At 35.3% G+C, this 20,949-nt stretch overlaps 1 protein-coding gene across 2 annotated transcripts in view; it reads left to right on the top strand.

Moving 5' to 3' along the window:
* The window catches only part of ANKS1B (ankyrin repeat and sterile alpha motif domain containing 1B), a 409,696-nt gene that overhangs the window by 51,291 nt on the left and 337,456 nt on the right, over positions 1 to 20,949 (top strand). For both annotated transcript variants that reach the window (XM_090140258.1, XM_090140254.1), the window contains exons 4-7: positions 1,338 to 1,634; positions 8,611 to 8,686; positions 10,904 to 11,005; positions 19,714 to 19,824. In XM_090140258.1, the coding sequence (XP_089996384.1) occupies positions 1,338 to 1,634; positions 8,611 to 8,686; positions 10,904 to 11,005; positions 19,714 to 19,824 (586 nt within the window). The remainder of the gene's footprint in view (positions 1 to 1,337; positions 1,635 to 8,610; positions 8,687 to 10,903; positions 11,006 to 19,713; positions 19,825 to 20,949) is intronic.

Genomic DNA, 20,949 nt, shown 5'->3' with positions numbered 1-20,949 from the left:
CGGGTTCATCTGAGTCATTTTAAGTCAAGATGAGATGAAAACAACAGTAATGTTAAAATGATAAAACAGGGTTTTTAGTTCTTGATTATAAAATTAAGAACAATAGTTTAGGTAGTACTATACAAGGATTTTATCACCCTAGCTGGCATCCATGTAAAAGGCCAAACCCTCATTTTTCTGATGCTCTCATATTTTCTGTCTTTCAAAAGACAAATCTTTTTTCTTTTTTCTACTTTCTCCTGTCTGTTTCCAGAACTTTTATCAGTTGTTTCCTTTGAATATACAGTCTGTAGGTTCAGACCTAACTCTTCTGCTTTCTTCAGAACAACATTTTTATACTTTAAGATACCTTAGTATCTTTCTTTGACTTTGCATTAAAAATGTAGTTCTTTATATGGCGTAATGGCTTTTACAACATTTTCAACTGTCACAAAATTTTATAAATCATCTATCAGGAGAAGCAGTCAATGTGCATAGTTTATAGTGTCTAGACTATTTTAAGTCTTCACAGAGACAACGTAAGATATATTAATAATATAGATGGTATACAGAATTCAGAGAGCTCTATAAATTATTTCCTTCCTGTCTGTCCAAAGTTATTCGTCTGTTTTGTATTGCAGTCATACAGACAGAAGTGGAAGAAAGCAATTAAAGAATATACTGCTTATTCTCAATATTTATTTATTATTAAGATTATTAAATAGTTTGGGGAAAAAAAACTTGGGATGTGGTTGTTTATAAAGCAAAAAAAATATGCAATCCATAGCATACAAATACTCATATGCCTCATAATGTGATAGAAGAAGTCTTCCTAATATCTATACTAGCTATTTTACCTTCTTCGAAGTTTTGATTAATGCTAACTTTTTTAGTGCTATGTGAAAGTAGTGTGTACCTGATACACTTTCATTGTACAGTTTTACTCTGTATTTTCAGAACTAATAGAAAACTTTGATGGCTTAAAAGCAACTGTACTGAGAGGTGAGACTTAAGTGTCAGAGTATTTTTAAATGAAGGACTCAGCTGTGATTTCGGGAACAGCTGAATTAAGAAGTATTACAGATTTTGGCATATCCTCATGAGCAACATGTATTTTGGGACATGTTAAAAATGCATTGGTAACAATGCAGACACAGGGATCAAGTTTGCTTGAGACCCACAAAGCTGACGTATTTATGTATTATTAGTAAAATTTTATTGGAGTCATTCTGAAGCGTTTAGCATGTATTATCATACATTATATTGCAAACCCTGCCTAGGTAGTTATCTCATGGAGGCAATTTATACAAGCAGAGCAGTTCCATTGTGTGACTAAACACAAACTTCTTTTTTAACAGAACAATGAAAATGAAACAGCATTGCATTGTGCAGCTCAGTACGGTCATTCAGAAGTAGTTGCTGTTCTGTTGGAAGAGTTAACAGACCCTACAATAAGGAACAACAAATTAGAAACACCTCTGGATCTGGCAGCACTTTATGGACGTCTGCGTGTTGTAAAAATGATCATCAAAGCATATCCAAACCTGATGAACTGTAATACAAGAAAACACACGCCTTTGCATCTTGCTGCACGAAATGGCCACAAAGCTGTTGTACAGGTGCTTCTGGAGGCTGGAATGGATGTCAGCTGCCAAGTTAGTGCACAGATTCTTTCTTCCTTTCCTCCTTTCTTCCTATCTTTATTTACTTTCTTGTAATCTTTATTAATCTTTATCTTTAGAATATAATTCATTTTTTAATATATATACACTTGCATTTTCTGTTATAAATGCTACAGGATAATATATAATATTGATTTAGTTTTTACAAACCAAATCATACATTCTCAAGAAAAATCCATATTTCCAAAGCTGAGCGTATATTTTAATGTTGCCTTGAGGCATACAGATTTAGATACTCAAACTATATCATTTATATAAGCAAATATATGTATTATGCTGTTGGCTTTAATGATACAAAGCTGACTTGCTAAATCTGTGGCTCTTAGTGTAATTGGTCATGGCAATCTGAAGTAATGTTTGAATGAGAACTCATTTTCCCAGGGCGAACCCATTCTAAAACAAGTCCAGTAAGTGATAATATTTTTTTCTAAATACTTTGTTGTATAAATGTAAAAGAAAATTGAAGTCAGTGCTCTCTTTCAGTTATTGAGTCCAATATACTATCTGTTCATTGCACAATCCAAAATAATGGTGTCAAAGGGGACACTTTAAATAAAAGTGGCATAGATGAGAACAGAGACAAGGTCTGAGACTGAGTTATATCCTTTGCATTAAGATGGCTTTTGCTTTCTATGTTCAAATTAAAACAATCATATAAACATAACTATATCTATTTTAGAACCACTCCTGGCATTCTTTATGAATAGGCAATCTAATAATTCTTGTGACCTTTACTTAAATTTTGGCTAAGTTTTTAGCCATTTTAAGCTTCAAGCATATTTAACCTAAAACCTTTGTACACTAAGACTGTACTTTTGCTACTCCTGAACTTTATATCAAGGCAATTTTTCAGCTTTTAAGGAAAAGAAAGTGATAATTAAAAGATAAATACATGTGTAAATAAAAACAGACCACAACAAACAAAACAGAAGATACTAACATACCTTAAGGCTGAAGATGGATATTCACAAATGTCTTCAAAATGAAAATGCATTAAAATTATTTTGCTACTTTCATTAGTGTTACTATATTTAATGTTTACATTGTTAGTTGCTTCAAACTAAAACACTTTCTGGGTGCTTTGCTTACTTGTATATTTGATACCATTATGCTTACATCTAGGACCATATTAAATTTGTTTTTAATTTTCTTTAGAAAATGATACACTTGAAAAGGCTAAAATAAGCAGCTTTTTTGTTTCAGCTGCCCTTTGCTGTCACTACATCTTAAGTAATTTCAAGAGTTTAATGCAAAAACTACACATAATCAAACCCTTGAATATAGTTTTGTGGGTGTATAAATTATTCTCTATGTGAGGCAAAGTGAATGGGGAAGAGGCAAAAGGAAATTGAAGTGATGCCTGAATTGATGCTTAATAAATAAAATAATTGAAGAAAAATAGTCTCTGTCATGGCAGCTTACAAAGCAATGATTATACGAGGGTTGAATATTATACAGTGCTTTTATGAGATGTGTCTTCCTCTTACATAATCTAGATAATTTTAGCACTACTGTGAATTCTTCTAAGCCATTTCTATCTACAGTTATACCAGCATTTTTTTTACTGATATTTAAAAAAATATATTGGCAGCCAATTTTGTACAGTGATATCTCTTTCTTAGGTAGAAATGAGAGGCTCTTTTGGTAATGTTGATCCATTTACCATGCATACTAGAATCCTGGGATGTTTATTTTTTTATTTATTTCTGATGGCATTCCAATTTGTTTAAGTTATATTCTGATTTTTCTCCGTTATTTTTAGTCAGGGGTATTTTTATTTTAATTTTTGCACTGGAGAATCTTGTTTCTTTTGTGTTTGACTTACTTGCCGTAAGGGAATATAATTTATGTATTTTTTTTAGCTGTATCCATTTTCTCCATCAATGTTTCTTTCATTCTGCATCTTAGTGTATTGGCAAGTTGGTTCTGCGCATATCATTAACTTCTGTAACCTCTGAAAACTTCTTTGTTGATGATTTCTGGCAGCTCATTAAAATGAGCAGAGCACATGATATCAGCATGTTACTTAAAACTGAACTCAGCTGTTTTAATATTCATTAAATTGCTCTGCATCACTGATTGGGAAAGAACAATATACAAAGTATAATCTCATGTGGTAAATAAAATTGTACACATTAAATACATTCAGCTTATCAGCAGTAAAGAGTTATCAGAATGTAGAGAGGCAATTATAGAAATAGCCTACCTGCTATCACTCTCTGTAAATGTAAATATTTATTTGTTTAAATGGGAAACTTACTTTAGCCATCTTATCTTTCTCTCCCTGAGCACTTTTAGTCATGGCAAATATTTGGACTAATAATAGACAGCATTTAATTTTTGATTGAATTAATCACACGTTTTATTCATTTCCCAGGTCTACCCAATATCCTTCTATCTGAAATTATTTAGAAGTGGGCAATTACAAATCTGCTTCACCGCTTTATGCTTTGAAGTTTTCATTTTAATTGAAACATATGAAAAATACACAGGTTTTGGTGAGTGATAGATTTTGGACCCTCAGCGTAAAATAAGATACTGCATAGTTCAGTATGTTTCATGTAAATAGTAATTTTATAACTGTAAATACTTTCACACCTTGGCCCTCTCTGCCTATCCCACTTTTATTTACCCATGTTTGCCTTCCTTGTCTGACTCAGAAATGATGGCAGTTTCCATTGCTTATCACTGAAGTTCTTCTGCAAAGAGCTATGCCCTTTTTTTGCTGTTACTATGTGTGGAGGGTATTCCATGAATCAATTTGCAAAGCTACCACTCCGTGATTCAGAGCATCTCTGAGACTCATATCAAGTCTGTAGTAAACTGCTGATGAATAAGCACTAAGCAAGTGACCTAATTACATGTTAGTGCATATTTACGTAATTAAAAAACAAACAAATAAAAATTATAATAAAACACTTGATGCTTTTACATGAGTTTGCAAATTGTACACCAAATTGATCTGTGTATCCTGTTGTTCCTACTCAAAATGTCCTTCTTGTTTGGTATGCCCAGCTGTCACACTGTGCCTGCATTTAGCTATAGGCTACTTGGGGCAGAGACTGTTTTGTCACAGAAAACTAAAGACAGGAAATCAATATGTAATACACTGGTGTAAACTCATGCAGACTTTAGTTCACTGTAATCGTGAAAATATATTTCATGTATCAAGGGTCAGCGTGGAAGAATTTCCAGATAGTTAGATTTCAAGCTATATGATCCAAGGCAATGAAAACTTCATGAAGTGAAGCAGAGAATACTGTTTACAAATGTTAAGTTTACTTGCTGTAATATAGACAACAAGAGTGTATTAGCACATATGTACACCATTATAAGTGAAAAAGACCTATACTTAAAATCCCTAGTGCATCTCATGTCACAGTAGATAAATTATTTGCCTACATTTTAATACTTTCAATTTGTGTAATGTGCTCTACTGTTACTGGAAAAAAATTAATTTGTATCTTCAAGTTGTATTCCACATGGACATTTACAAAGGGATATGTAACTATTCTGCCAGTTGTCTTGGCCCTGTCCATCCTGAGGATCTTTTCTTTGTGTTAAAATGGACTTTAGTAACTGAATGCTCTGGTAATAAGAACATTTCTGCCTTCTGGACAGTTTTTTTTTTTGGGTCAAGAAGGATCTGATTCACTCATTAGGTATTCTCTATTACCATGAAATCCTGCCTAGAGCTTTTAGGATTTGCGTCAGCATTCATTTTTGTAACATCTCATGCAGGATTACACATCTTACAAGTATACTTCATGTATTTCTTCATGTTCCAGAATGATTTTTTTTTTTTTTTTTAATTTATTGGTAATATTTCTCTTCTGGTTTAGAAAATCACCTATGTGGTGGACAGCTCAGTCCACTGCTTATATAGGGTACATTTTAAATTCCTTATTCTGGTAGATTGTTTGTAATCTATACCTCTTTTCTCGAAAATGATATTAATTAAAACTGTTTGATAGCTTGGAGTTGTAAAGCAAAGAGTTACTGCCCTGTAACTCATACAGTACCAGAATACTTGCAAAGTGTTTCAGGATTGTGTTTTCATATTACAGGAAATACTGCCTTGGAATACACCAAGAAAGTGAAAAATGCAAAAAAAAAGTCACTTGGCTTTGTATTCCTCTCCCAGTTTTATGAATTAAATTTGTAAGTGGCTTAAGTTTCTCTGCTACCTCTATGTATAACAGAGCTTTGGTTCATGGTTAGAGAACAATAAATCTTTCAACTCTCAAGTTGCTTGTTTAGCCCTCAAAAAGAAATTTCCTCTTATGTTAATCTTCATTTCAGTTCTTACAAGATACATGCTTTGGCCAACTGTTACTTGCCTTTCCTCCAGTCTCTTGGATTTGGGACTTTTGGTCAACAGAAAGAACTGCTGCCAGTTCTGAATATCATAACAGGATCTTTTCCACCTCTTGCTGAGGAATGAATCTAAGGATCAGTCATTTTCCTCAAGTCTATTGATTTGGTATACAGAAGCATTAATTCTTCTCAGTCTCAAATCACCACAGCAATGGATTCAAGATAGATGTTATCACTAAAGTATGTTGACTTTCTCCACCGAAAAAGATTCCTTATTATTTTTAATACAGAAATACCTCTGCATTTTCAGCCAAGGCACATCTGTTTTCCGTGTCTGCACTTTGTCATCTATAGAATCGAACCTCTGTGAACTGCATTACTGGCATATGCATCACTGTAATTACAGAATCACAGAATGGCTGAGATTGGAAGGGATCTCTGGAGTTCATCTGGTGCAGTGCTCAAGCAAGAACCCAGAGCAGGTTGCCCATGACCACAATCAGCCAGCTTTAGAACAGCTTAAAGGAGGAAGATTCCACAACCTTTCAGGGAAACCCGTGATAGAGCTAAGTCAACCTCATAATAAAGAGCTCCTTATGTTCAAACAGAATCTCCTACATTTCATTTTATGCTTGTTGCCTCTTGTCCTTGCACTGGGCACCAGTGGGAAGAGCCTGACGCTGTTCTCTTTGCACTCTTCCCTCAGGTATCTCCTAACATTTTGTTTCAGAGTTAAAATACTTGTTGTCAGGTATATATTATATTGATAAGAATCCCCCTGAGTCTTCTCTTCTCTAGGCTGAACAGTTCCACCTCTCCTAGCTTTTCATCACAGGAGAGATGCTCCAGTCTCTTGATCATCTTAGTGACCCCTAACAGTATTCTATCTGGTGGCGCCAGGAGAGCTTGTACTGACAGTGAACTCTGTGTTAACAGTACTAGGTCCAATCAATAGTCTTGAGGTTTATTAATGTCAGCAAGTGGCCAATCCAAAGGAAATGCCATATCAACATAAACACTGAAGAGGACAATGGGCTGTGTCAAAGCATTCTGTGAGATTGCTCTTGTGTTTTTCAGTAATCAGGCCTTTAGATTTCATTGCCTTTTATGAGAACTGTTTCCATACCCGGTTATTTCGAGCTGCAGCTTGCACTCTGCATGTACCTTTGTGGTTGCACTATGTCATTGTAGGGTCATCTGGTGTTAAGGTTTGTCAGTTAATGGAAAACTTCTCTAGATACTTTTACATAAAGGATTTTGAAACTGTCTCTAAATAAAACCGAATGCTTAATTTTCTTGGTCAGAATAAATCTGTGAATGTCCATTTGGATTTTTTGAAAATTGAAAGATCAGAAATTGTTTTGAGGATGTATTTCATATGTATATTCTCTTATTTACTTCATTTTCCTCTCCATCTTACTGACATACTGTATAACGTTTTTCATACTCTGCTTTGTACATCAATGCACCAAGTATGAAGAAAGATAAGAAGTTGAGTGTTCCTATTAAGGGCATAGAAAGGGTTTTCAGGTGCAGTTGTTCAAACACGCTTATTCTGCAATCACATGCAAGATTACTGATTATTTCTAAATATCCTGCCTTTGCATCTCTGTAACTCTGCATTCTGATACAGCTAATAAATAATGAACTACTATTTTTTTTCAGAGTTAAAATACCTTTAGTCTTGGAAGTCTTTCCATCACAGCAAAAATGGCATGGATGCATTTGGATAGAAATGTAACAAAACCAAATAATACAACCAGCCAAACCGTTAACAGTTGACCACAATTCAAAAACACTCAAAATCTACTTTACTCTATGAAAAAATAGATGAGCTGGAGATTCAGTGAGATCTATTCTTAATGCTATTCTCAATCTATAGCTAATGCTACAGATTCTTGAGTAACAGCCAGGAATAATAGGAGACATAATTTGTTAAGAGTTAATTTCTTTTCAGAAATGTGAATTTTATTTGAACAAAATTTCCATTGACAAATAATTTTGTGTAAGAGACTTCCGCAAAATCAGGTTCACAGTTACCTAAGGCAGGATTCAAATGATCTAAAGATAGACATCTAATTCTGTTGGAGGTGTCATGGGTTACCAAGACATCTGCATGGAGCAGATATGATGCACATTAAATGGGAGCATCTAGTGGAGCATCAGCTGGAGGCCAGGTGGGATATCCCAGGGCTGTTCTCACCATACAACTGAACTGACAATCAAGGTCATAATCCAGTTACAGATTAAAACACCTAATTGAAGCTATCTACATGTAAACTGTGCTGAACAGCTATGTTCCATTTAATGTATTAACTAGATTTTCACTGCTTGTAATAAGAGTTTAGAAATTTTGCACAAATGCAGTTTAGTTTGTTTCAGAGATTTATTATATCCCTGTTATATTTCCTTATACAGTTATTAGTGTTTATGGTAGAACAGAATTTACACTGTCATTTTGAATAAAAAATTATGTTAGGGTAGTATTTTTTCTTGCCCATTCAATATTTTTTACATGTAGATAAAATAGAGGAAAAAATAGATACTTGATTCCTAAATGTATTGTTTTCAAAAAGATTCCTTGGTATTTTAGCCTTGTATTTTAATTGTCAAAATATTTTTGTTCTTCTAGACAGAAAAAGGGAGTGCGCTACACGAAGCAGCCCTGTTTGGAAAGGTGGAAGTGGCACGCATTTTGCTTGAAACAGGTAAATTTAACTGACAGGAAATGCTTACCAAATAATATTGCTAAACTGGTGTTTACCTCCTCAATTTTTTTTTTTTTTTTCAAATTACTGCTTTATTTCTCAACCTTTATGTATCTAATCACATGACTTCTCATTGAGCTGAAGTTCTTTTGCAATAAGAAGATAATGTACACAAAGAGAACAAAAGCAATGTTTTTACTAAGACTAAGAAATTCCTTACAGGACTTTGTGTCTGCCTCTGTATTCTGAGAATAAATGTGTTCAGAAAATGAAATGACTGCATAATTTTTTTAATTTACTCTGAAAGGCAGCCAAGTATATTTAGATTCAGCTAGGAAATAAAAGATGTTACTGCTGATTTCTTTTTTTTTTCTTCCATTTATTGGAGCTTGTAGTGGCCTCTGTGACTTGAAGATTATACAGCAGTGTAGTCTACTGAGTGTAGTACCTGAGTGGACCTAAAATGCCTGTTGGCTTTGCTCCCTTACCTGTTCTATAACCACTGTGAAGGGTTTGAGTATATGTCATCCTTCTGAGATGACAGAGTTTCTACATTATGGGGATTCCATATACTTTAACTTATTTCAGGTAAATCGATCATCTAAACAACTGTGTTCCCAGGTAAATGAGAAGACCAATGAAATGTGAATATTCAGAGAAAACTCTGCTGAGATGCATGAACTTCTCTTGTAGTGAGGGATCTTACTGATTTTTATTGTCAGTGCTTGCGGGGTTATACAATGCAAAAGAAGTAATGCCATGCTCAGAGCTCCTTAACTGAATCCCAGCTAGTGCTTATCTATCTGATTTGAGATCTGTCTTTGGAAAAAAAAAATTTTCCAAGATGTTTTCCTGTTTGGATAACTAAAAAAAAAAAAAAAGGCAAAAACAGATCTGCACATGCCCTCAAAAAGGCAGTCTTTTTATATTAATTCACACAAAAGAGGAAGGAATGGAGAATATCTCAGAAATATGGGAAGCCTTATACCACAGATAAATAATACCTCTCATGGAATAGTACATGTTATAGCCTCTACCACTGTATAATTTTACAATGTAGCAGAGTAGAACATTCACTATTAACTCCTTCAATACCTTCTGGCAATGCTTTCTACCTGATCCCTTTTCATCTAGCAATCTCCTTTTCTTTAACTCTGCTTCAAAGAAGACTCAGATATTATGAATAGCTATTGCAAAGGAGAAGTGTAAGTTGATGTCTCCAGACTTTGAAAATCAGCTTCAATAGTTCAGCAATATCTTGGTTTTATTTTCATTGAGAAAACAAATGTCTCTTTCTCATAAATAAATTAGGAAACACTCAATCAGTTCAGGAAACAGCAAGAGCTGCAGTCTTTTCTGTTGAGTAGAGAAATCAATCCCTTCATGCTTCCTCAATAATCTTCATAAATCCTGCTGCTTCTGATTTCCTCTATATAGTTTTCTGAGAAGAATCTCATTCCATTTGTTAGGATCTTTCATCCTTCTTCTTCTTATGAAAGGGCATCTAAACTAAAAAATTTCATTCTTACTCTATCAGACAAACATTCCTAAAGACAAAACAAAGTTGAGGATTCATGCAGCATCATGTATACCACATTTTCAGAAGCCTATCCAAGATAAGCCTCAAACTTACATACTGATGCTTATGTTCGTAATTCAAGCCAATTATTTGTTTAACATTTCTGTGAGGAAATGTTCTTACTTTGCATACAGCCCTTACACCTCATATGGATATTTCAGTCTTTTCAGGAACTACAAAACACCACAAATAACTTTCTGTGTAGTAGAAATAACTATTTTCTATGCAGTAGAAAATCCCCAGTGAATTACAGCAGACTGGGGAGAGTTAGAATCCAGGCAGGAAAAACAATCAGAATTCTTAGTTTTATAAAATTTATTAAAATTTAAAATTGATTTTATAAAATTTCTTGATTTTGTAAAGAATTGTTTTCAGGATGCCTGTTTCATAGTAACAGTCTGTTAAATATATTTTGGTTTAAGAAGCTTACTTTATATCACCAGGAGCAAGAGAAACATACAACCAATTCATGTCAGCAGGTGAATTTTAGACTGCTCAAGCTTTAAACTGAAATGGATATTGTATTTCAACTGTAGCACAGCTGTTAATCTGCTGTTGATTTGTCAGATAAGTGTCTCATGCCACACTTACAAGTACTTCGGGTTAAAATTTTCACCAGAAATCATTTTCTTTTTCAGGCGTTGATACCAACATAAAGGACAGTTTGGGTAGAACAGTTTTAGATATTCTTAAAGAACACCCATCTCAACAATCACTCCAAATTGCTGCTCTGCTTCAAGGTAAGTCATATTCAGTTACATCTATAGAAACAAGTCAGAATACCGTGGAGGCATAAGACTCAATATTGCAACTCCTACACTGAAAATATTTCATTACACAAAAAGAGTTCTTTTTTGAATTGAAAAGAAAATTCTTGTTTGCTAGATAGACAAAATTAAGTGGTTGAATATCCTTCCTTTTTCTGACAGTAGACATTAGTATGGTGTGTCACTTGCAGTTACTTTTTGTATGTTCTGCATTGGAAAATAATGTTTCACTGCAGTTCTATTCAATTGTGATGGTAAAATAGAATTGAAAGCTTGATTCATTCATAAATAACAAATGTAACTGAAGAATGATGACAAACTTTCAAAACCTTTTATGGCGCCTTTCTGGTTTTCTTTAAAAAAAAAAAAAAGAAAGAAAGAAAGAGAAGCAAGCAATAACTTGTCATGGCAGAAACAATTTTTTTTTTGCATGTATTTATTCTCTTTCTTCAGTTTCATGATGTAAAACTCATGAAACTCAATTTTTAACAGTCGAACGTGAGCTAGTACATAATTCAGTGCTACACATATATTTTGTCTTGCATGCGTTCATTTTCAGATTAGTCTTTCTTTACCTGTATTTGACTAAGGTGATGATGGCAGGTATCAGCACTGCATCTACACTTGTACTGATTCTTGTTCTCTTTGAGCCATTTTAATCAGTTTACTACAGATGCTGAAAGTGTACTAGCTCATGCATCAGTCTCCCTTGTATCTGCATATCGTAACAAACATCTCTTAGGGAAAATGATGTTGTGGCCAGACGGCATCCTGTCTTCAGGTTTTCATTTCTTTACACACTGCCTAGCTAGCTTCAACAAACTTTTCCAGTGAGGGAGATGGTGGTACAAAAGAAAGAAAGTTTCTACAAGTATAATTAAAATTTTGCAAGATGGGGAGGAGTGGGGAGGAGATATTCTTAAGGTACTGACTCATGTTAGAGATGAACTGAATGTAGAGCTCACTGTTACTGAAAAGGGCTAACTCCTTTCCCTCCTTCCTATTTTCTTTTTCCTTTTGTCCCATTTCCTTTTCCTCCTTAAGTACTTCCAGCTATACAGTTCTCTTCCTTATTCCTTGTTTACAGTAGAGTGCAAGTTGATCTGATTCAGTTTATTAACCACTCATATGCAAGGGCTGCTCCAAAAGTAATGCCTCCCATTTTATTGTGTCAGCCCATGACATCAGAGGTGGATGCTGGTGGTATGGAGTAGAGATTAAACCTTCCCACCAACATGCCATTACATTTTGTTGCTGTGTGACAGATGGCAACAGAGGGGCAGTCTGACAGAATGGCATCTGATGTGGAAGTGGGTATGAAGCAAAGGTGTGTCATTGAATTCTTCCGTGCAGAAGAAATGGCATCCAGTGACATAAATCTATGTTTGCTGAATGTTTATGGAGACCAAATAGTGGATATGAGCACAGTGAGGTGGTGGGTGGTGTGTTACAGCAACACCAGCAGAACAACGGTGGAACTGTTGGTCATCTTTGCTGGTTCAGATTTTTAGTAGTGTGACATGCAGGCTCTTGTTCATTGCTGGTGAAAATGCATAGCTAATGGTGGTGACTATGTTCAAAAGTAGTGTTTTGTAGCTGAAAATTTGTACTATCAAATAGTGTTATTGTTCCCTTTGTATACATTCTAGTTTCCATGGAAATAAATAGGAGGGATTGTATTCAGAGTGACCTATACAGTTTATTACATATATGTAATAGTATTTAAAATAATATAAATCAGTGTAGTAATTACATAAATATGTCTATTTGCTTTAATGAACCTGCCTCTTATATGATGTAGGTCCCAGCGTTAGTTCTGTCCCAGGAAAATGGCAGAATTTTTCATCAAAAAGCAAAGAGGAACCAGCAGTAGAGAGCTCTAAATTTGATACAGTTTGATAGTCTCAACCCCACCAATCAACAGTTTCTTCAAAGTACCCTCGTGCTGTGTCAAATAGTAATATCCACACCCAAATATCCACCCAAATCTCAAGGTTTTGTCATTTGTATAAGTCAGTACCTGCCCCTAGTTTTTATCACAAAAAGAAGAAATCTATCAATTTCAAAACTTCTTTGTGCTTTGACACAATATCTTTTTCACATCTGCCTTGAAAATATGAAGAAGGCTGCTAATACTTTGAGCTTGTAGTAGTATGACTTATAACAAACAGCTGTTTATTTTTGCTCAGTTTGTGTTATAGTCAGAAGTGATGTGCAAGGATGAAAAATGTTTTAAAAATGTCATTTTGAAACTTGAAAAAACTGGATGAGCCCCTTCAGTACTCCTTTGTGGAGCTTACTGAGATTCTTTTTCATCAGCAAAGGGTTTACTAAACCTTTAACGATCAGAGATAAAGTTTGAACTTTGAGATGAAGTTGAAAAATCAAGAACAAGAATGGCAGGATTCAATACTAGCACTGATGATGATACAGCAGATCTATCCTGTCCCTAAAAAGCTAGTTGAGTATATTTTTCATTGAAATGTGGGCATTTATTTCTCTGTAGGTGAAAAAATCAGCGAAGCACTGGGAATTTGAGAAACCTTAATGTACTCTAATTGAGTTCAACTTCAGTGGGTAATGAATTCCATGCAAAGAAAGGGCAAATGCTGAGGGAAAGTAGGGGCTTCCAAATACATTCCTGCTAAACCTCCTGTGTTCTGATCATTATCTAGGCAAGTTTACATATGTCCTTCATGTAGACTAAAAGGAAAAAGAGATGAAATGAATGGTGTCAGACAATTAATTGCTGAATTTTGTTTCTTTCTATTTTATTTTCTGTATGTATGATTATATGATTCTATGTCAACATGATGTATTGAATTGATTTTTCCTCCTTGTTGGCAGGTTAAAGTAAGATTTTATCTTTTGGCATTTTTACTTTTTTTTCCATTTTTCCCTTGATATTGTTATGAAACCTAGAAATCCGAGTTAAGTCTTATAGTGTCACTGTACAGTTTATAGTATTAAAATACAGCATTATATATGTTCCTGCTGCAAGATATTAGCTTTCAAAATTTAATTCAAAGGCTGAGTGATGCATACATACAGACTGATGAAACAAACCAGGAAGTAATGTGACCAGTATTACTGGTGAGATTGATGGATAGTGTTCAGTGCTATATACAGAGGTGTAGCAAAATTATAAGAAAAGTGTTCAGGGAGAATTATGAGTTAGTTTTAAGGAAATTGATGAGAAATTTCTTTGAATTGAAAGAAGTTCTCTGAAAGAAGAAATTAATTTACATCCGTGGAAACAGTTCATGGAAATAGCAATATTAAATCTGTTCAACCATCCTGAGAAAACAGTAATTGAAGTTCCCGCAGAAGAAAAAAAAAAATGCATGAAAAGCCTTCCATTTTCCTGGAGATTTTGTTTCATTATCTGATAAATGGCAAATAAATCATGAAATCCCTTTCAAGAGCAACCCAAAAACAAATAACTAAACTATACGCCACCTGAACCTTTTTTTTATTACCTGTTAATTACAGACAGATTAGAATGACAGCTCAAGTTTTAATTCTATGTCTTTCATATATGTTTCATCATCATCTGTGTCTGGCTCAGGTCTGAACTGAATTGAGCTTAGTTAAAAATACTTATTACAGTATAGATACTTTACATGGTAAGAAGAATTAGCTGTTCTGACATTATATGCTCAAAGATTGGAGAATTAGCACATTCATTTCTTGGATGTAATGGAACAACAGCATTCAGTGCTGAAGCAGTTAACAGTATTGGCACTTAAGGCTTTATAATTAGCCATTGAAGATGAAAGGGAAGTTGCCAAGGCTAGTAGGCCTAAAATTAAACCGACCAGCTGTGTTTTAGTTTCAGCACATGTGAACGTGACGCAGGTGCACACTGCACCATCTTTCAACCCTTTTTCCCCAGCCCAATATGTTTTCTGTTAGAATCTTGCTCTTTTACTATTTCTGGAAACAGAATTCTTGCTATTATGAAAAAAAAAGAGATGATAGTTATACAGATGAGAAATGATGGGAAAGACACAGTAAGCTCTGCAGTATAGGCAGTATGGAAGATATAGTAGAAAGCCACTTCCTATCTCTTCTACTGATGGTGCTTAAGAAACTAACATAGTTTGTACATGTTACCCAATTATTCCTAAGTGGAAAATACATAAACAGCTGCTGGAATGGAAACAGAACCAGGACTCTATTTTCTCTCCCCTGCATATATAGCTGCAATGTTGTTATCACAGAGCATTAGTCTATTCTCTCTCTCTCTCTCTTCCTCTCTCTCTCTCTCTCTTCCTGTGTTTCTGTATAGATTTTGCATTCCCTTCAGTACAAGTCTGCAGCCTCGCTGAAAGACTTTTCCAGTCAATGATTTATTAGATCTTTCTGGGAGGAAAAGAATTGGGATGTCAATTCCCCAGCACTTCCAGCACCTTTATTTTTTTTCCTGGGTATTCATCAACTGTATAGCACTTTAATAAACTATGTTTGTTAATTAATTAATCCACTATTTACCACCTTCCTCACCTATCTCAGAATCATAGCTCCAGTGTTTGTCTTTTTATCATCCCTGAACATGTCTCCTTATGTGCCTACACAGAATTAGGTTAATCTTCAGGGACACAGGCCATTCTGGGGGTGTTTGTTGGTGGGACTGCTTTATTCACCTGAACTAGTTATTGGAGATTTTTCTATTTGAACAGGTGACTGTTCATATTTTTATGTTAGTCAAATTTGGCTTTTTTCCTTTTCTTTGAGAGGAAGTCACTCTAGGGAGGAACTCTAGGTGATTCTAACTGTTTGCTTTGCTTATGTTGCCTATCAAAACAAAAGTCAAAGGAGCTTATACTAAGTATTAACAATAATAATACAAAATAGAAGTAAAGGTCTTATAAATTAAGCAAAAATCCTGACCTCACTAAGGAATAAGGACATGGAGGAACTGAAGTTAGAGCAGGTTGATCTGAGCTGAAGCTTTCACTGCCCCTGGATATTCAGCAACAACTCCAGCTGAGCTGGGCCATCTTCTGTCATAGCTGATAATCCTGGGGCTCCTCTGCAAGACATCTGTGTGTGTCTGCCTACATCTTAATGCCTTCCCTTCTGCTTGACTTTGGCCTAGCACACGTTACAGAAGTGAGGAACCCTTCTGGAACATTTTCAGATTTTCAGATTCTTTGGATTAATCCTCACTGAACTGTAATCTGCCATTTGAGTCAACAGATGTAAAATATTCCATTCTTCCCAAAGCAGTTTGGTGAAGAGCCATCTCTGAAGTGTATGTATTAACATATGCTTCCCTCACTCTGTGCTAGTCATGTCCACTGTCTGTGAAATATAGAACAGGATGACATGACACAGAAAGCTGGAGAAGCATTATGATTCTGACAGGTTGCATCCTGAGCAGACTTCACCCTCCCCTGTTGCAGAACTCTCTTCTCTAAACTCTTTCAGACTACAACTATGGAAACTGTTCTGATCATGAACTGATCTAATTGACTGAGCTTGTCTTTCTGTTTTGAGGAGAGTGATAGAATCCAGAGAAGTCTCTAAGCTACACTGTAATTAGAACACAGATGATGGTTAACAACTTCATCTTTTTCATTAAGTTTGGAAAGGCATGGAAGATGAGTTTCTAGCTAGCTGCAGGTGAATAAAATTTTGTTGCGGGTGAAAGCATCAACTGCTTTTGAGTAGTTTGTATTTGGCTCCTAAAATAGATCACTTGGTTTATGTCTGCTCCTTTGATAACATGAGGAAGTTCTCATTTACCTAATCTACAAGCTTCTCACAACTGAATCCATCACTTCATTGTTTTTTGCATATATACAGTAGAATTTTCAAGAGCATAAAGTTAACAGTACAAGTACCACAGAAGTCTGAAGCTGTAAGTGTTGCACCATGTTGGGCTGTTCTAAACCTCTCCAGCACATTGTGCACTGAGTCTTTTTTAGAGGTTTCCCAAGACTTATATGGATATCAAAATGACACCAAAATTAATGTTCTTCACAATCTTACCTGCATTTCCTTTCCTAATAATTTAATTATTGATCCAATAATTTGAACGCTGCCACTTGGTAGAACTTTATTTTGTGTTTGCTTTTGGACAGCTGCAAAATTATCCAGTACATATTTTCAAGCATTAATTCTTATTTTCCCTTTTCTTTTTCTTTTGATCTTCCTTTTCTTTTATTTCTCCTCCACCTCACACAATAACTCAACAAATATTATAGCTGGCAGAGCTGGAAAACATTCCAGAGTATTTTGTCTTGCTGCTGCTTGCAGCAAACATTTTACACTGTCACCCACAGTATTCTGGAGAAGCTGGCAGCCCATGGCTTGGATAGGTACACTCTGCTAGGTAAAGAGGGCTGGGCCCAGATAGTGGTGGTGAATGGTCACAAGTGATGTTCCCCAGGGGTTGGTATTGGGACCTGTCCTGCTGAGTATCTTTACTGATGACCTGAATGAGGGGATTGAGTATACTCTCTGTAAGTCTGCAGATGACACCAAGTTGACTGGAACCAACTGGACAGGCTGGATACCTGGGCTGAGGCCAATGGGATGACGTTCAACATAGTAGCAGGTCCTGCACTTTGGCCACAACCCGAGGCAACATTGCAGGCTTGGGGCAGAGTAGCTGAAAGACTGTGTAGAGGAAACAGACTTGGGGGTATTGGTTGACACGTGGCTGAACATGACCCAGCAGCATGTCCAGCATGGCACAAGGTGGCATCCTGGCTTGTATCAGAAATAGTGTTGCCAGCAGGAGCAGGGAAGTGGTCATCCCTCTGTACTCAGCACTGATGAGGCCACATCTTGAGTATCATGTTCAGTTTTGGGCCCCTCACTACACTACATTGAGGCCCTGGATCATGTTCTGAGAAGGGCACAAAGCTGGAGAGGGGTCTGGAGAACAATTGGTTGAGGGAACTGGGACTTTTTAGTCTGGAGAAGAGGAGGATCAGGGGTGACCTTATGGCTCTCTACAACTGCCTGAAGGAAGGTTGTGGTGGGGTGGGGAGGTGGGATCTGGCCTCTTCTCCCCTGTAACTAGGAATAGGACTAGCGGGAATGGCCTCAAGTGCCAGGGCAGATTCAGGTTGGACATTAGGAAAAAATTATTCTCCAGGAGAGTGGTCAGGCACTGGCACAGGCTGCCCAGGGAGGTTGTGGAGTCACTGACTCCGGAGGTGTTCAAAAAACATTTAGATGTTGTACTGAGGGACATGAATTAGTGGAAAATATTGGTGAAAGATGGATGGTCAGACTGTATGACCTTGGAGGTCTTTTCCGACCTTGGTGATTCTATGACTCTACAGTTTTCACATGGTCCCTTACTTAAAAATTATCTTTGCTTCTTTGCTTAAACCGCATGTTTTCATATGGAGAAAATTATGACAGCTTCTCCAACGGACCGTTGCAAACCATCTGACTTACTATATTACATTTTCAAATCATAATCTTAAGAAATAACAACCTGCAAAGTATTCTAAAACTGCATGCTGTTCTCTGCCATTTCCAATTTCATTTTCTAAGATGTCGATTTCATCACAGTTTGTATTTGGGTTATCGGATTTGTTATTTAAACAGAAATAAAACTAGCTAAACAAGTACATTGTAGACTGCAAAAATTAAATCAGGGAAGTTTTCAGTTCCCAGAAACACTTTACTCATCCAGTGTGATACTCATGAAAGTGGTTATTGTAGTATCTGGGTAAGAAACTTCAGGAAATCAAGAAAGTGGAGATGCAAAATAACTGCCTGAACTGGGAACCAGTCATTCTGCTGGAGAACAAAACAAAACAAAACAAAAATACACTATTACATAATTTAGTTTCTCATTAATTATTTACTATTTATTCTGCAATAACGTTCATTTAAGTCTTAGAGTTTTATTGAGCTAGGCCGTGTACTAATCCATGTGAAAATAATATATATTTATACAAAATTAATAGTGAATTTGAAGTTTATCTCATTCATCATTTCACATATGTCTGTTTTTATAAACATGCTCATGAAGTTGGGACAAAGCAAATTTTAAAAAATAAAAGAGAAAAATTTTAGAATGGAATTTTTTAGACAATTGTATCTAAATTTTTGAGAGTGCCTTTTTTCTCAAGTACTTAGTCTCTCTACTGCAAGCAGAATATTTTATCTAGTCAGTATCAATATTTCTACTTACTGTTAACTTGAATATCTTGACTAGAGCCTGGAAGATCAACTGTATCCCAGGCTGCATCAAAAGAGGGGTGGCCAGCAGTGAGAGGAAGGTTATTGACCCCTTTACACTGCCCTTGTGAGGCTAAAACTAAACTGACTAAAAATTCTTAACATATTTAAAACAAAAGAAAACTCTTTCAACAGTAATAATACAATGGACAAGAAATATGGATATTTCAAAAGCAATATGGATATTTAAGGAGATAGGAAAAACACAGTGATACTTACAACTCATTACTCTTGCTGTTAGATTTCTCTAACAGTTTCAGTAGACTAGAGAAGGTAACTGGCCATTATAATGTTTTATAATATTTTCAATAAATGATTGCCTTGCCGCAGTGTTTATGAATATTTACAAGATCTTAATATGCAAAACTAGAAAAGGTTTCATAAAAAAAAGGAAGTAGGAAATATACTTTTGATTAGAATCAACCTTCTTCATTCTGGAGTTTATATGTATTTATATCTTTAAATTGCAGAATATATGGAAACAGGAAATGCAAGTGTTTCAGAGGAACGCCCACTGGAAGGTGCAGAACATCAGTCTTGCATTTTGTCTCCAGAAGTTCCTCCATCTCCAAAGGCTAAAAGTAAATACAGAAGCTGTATTGAATTGTCTTTAATAGTAAAGTTATACTTCTAACATGTTTGTATGAAGATATGAAATGAAAAAGAGAGATAAAGAGAGATTGATATTGAAAAGCTTTTCTTCCATTATGAACTACCTAGCTTGCCTGCATACACTGTAATGTATACCATAAAGGAAAGTAAAGAACTATTCTCAAAAATGACAAGTCATAGATTGGTTACAGTCTATCACATTGTTTTATCTTAAATATTTTTAATTTCTATAACATAAAGCATTTCATAAGTAAAACAGAAGATTAATAAATTTGCCAAAATACTCTGTAGGTGTTTAAGATAGGAGAGAATTTATTTTGTCTCAGCCAGTGAGTACCTTTTCTGATTGTGTTACATTTGGCTCTTTGAAGGATCATTTGTGTACTGCTCTCCCATTCTTCCTACAGATGAATCTTCTAACATACCCTTCATGTACCATGACTGTCACTGTTATGTGTACATGCTTTGATCTTATGCTCTTACTTACATCTTTATGCACCACAGTGTCATAAGAAGGACATTTCTTGAGCATGTTGTAATCCTGCTCTTCATGAAAACCATCCTAATTGTAAAAACAAACCTGATTACTGGCTTCTATGGTCATCCAAAGTACATATAATTAACTGCTGGCAAATAACTGCCTGTCTTCTTTGTTTTGTTTTTATTTTTGTTTTTGTTTTTGAGTCTCTTTTACCCCTTTACTAGGAGAGTTTAGTTCATGAGAAAATTAAGCTTATTGCTGCAAGCCAGATATGATCTTCATGGTGACAGTAAACAAATACTCTAGTTCTACTCACGTTTCCCATTGGGGTGCTTGACAGCCATGTAAAATATGAATATAAATAGTTCCTTTGAGTTTAGTAAAATCATTCATGAAGTCAGCTTCCCTGTGCCATAGAAAAATCTCTCATTAATTTAGGTAGTAAATACTTTTAAAACACATTGTTCTTCTGCTTTCAAGATATAAACACAGTAAAACATGCTACTTTGTTTTTCCTTGTTTGTTGTGTAATCTGATTTTAAAGGAAAGAAATTGTATGTGATTGTACTTCCCATCTGTCTGTCATTTTCTAATAATCTAATTTCAAATAATT

Source organism: Phasianus colchicus, chromosome 1, assembly GCF_987193195.1.
Source record: "Phasianus colchicus chromosome 1, bPhaCol1.hap1.1, whole genome shotgun sequence".
NCBI lineage: Eukaryota > Metazoa > Chordata > Aves > Galliformes > Phasianidae > Phasianus > Phasianus colchicus.
The sequence above is the reverse complement of the archived record's forward strand: the minus strand, read 5'-3'. Positions and strand labels throughout refer to the sequence as shown.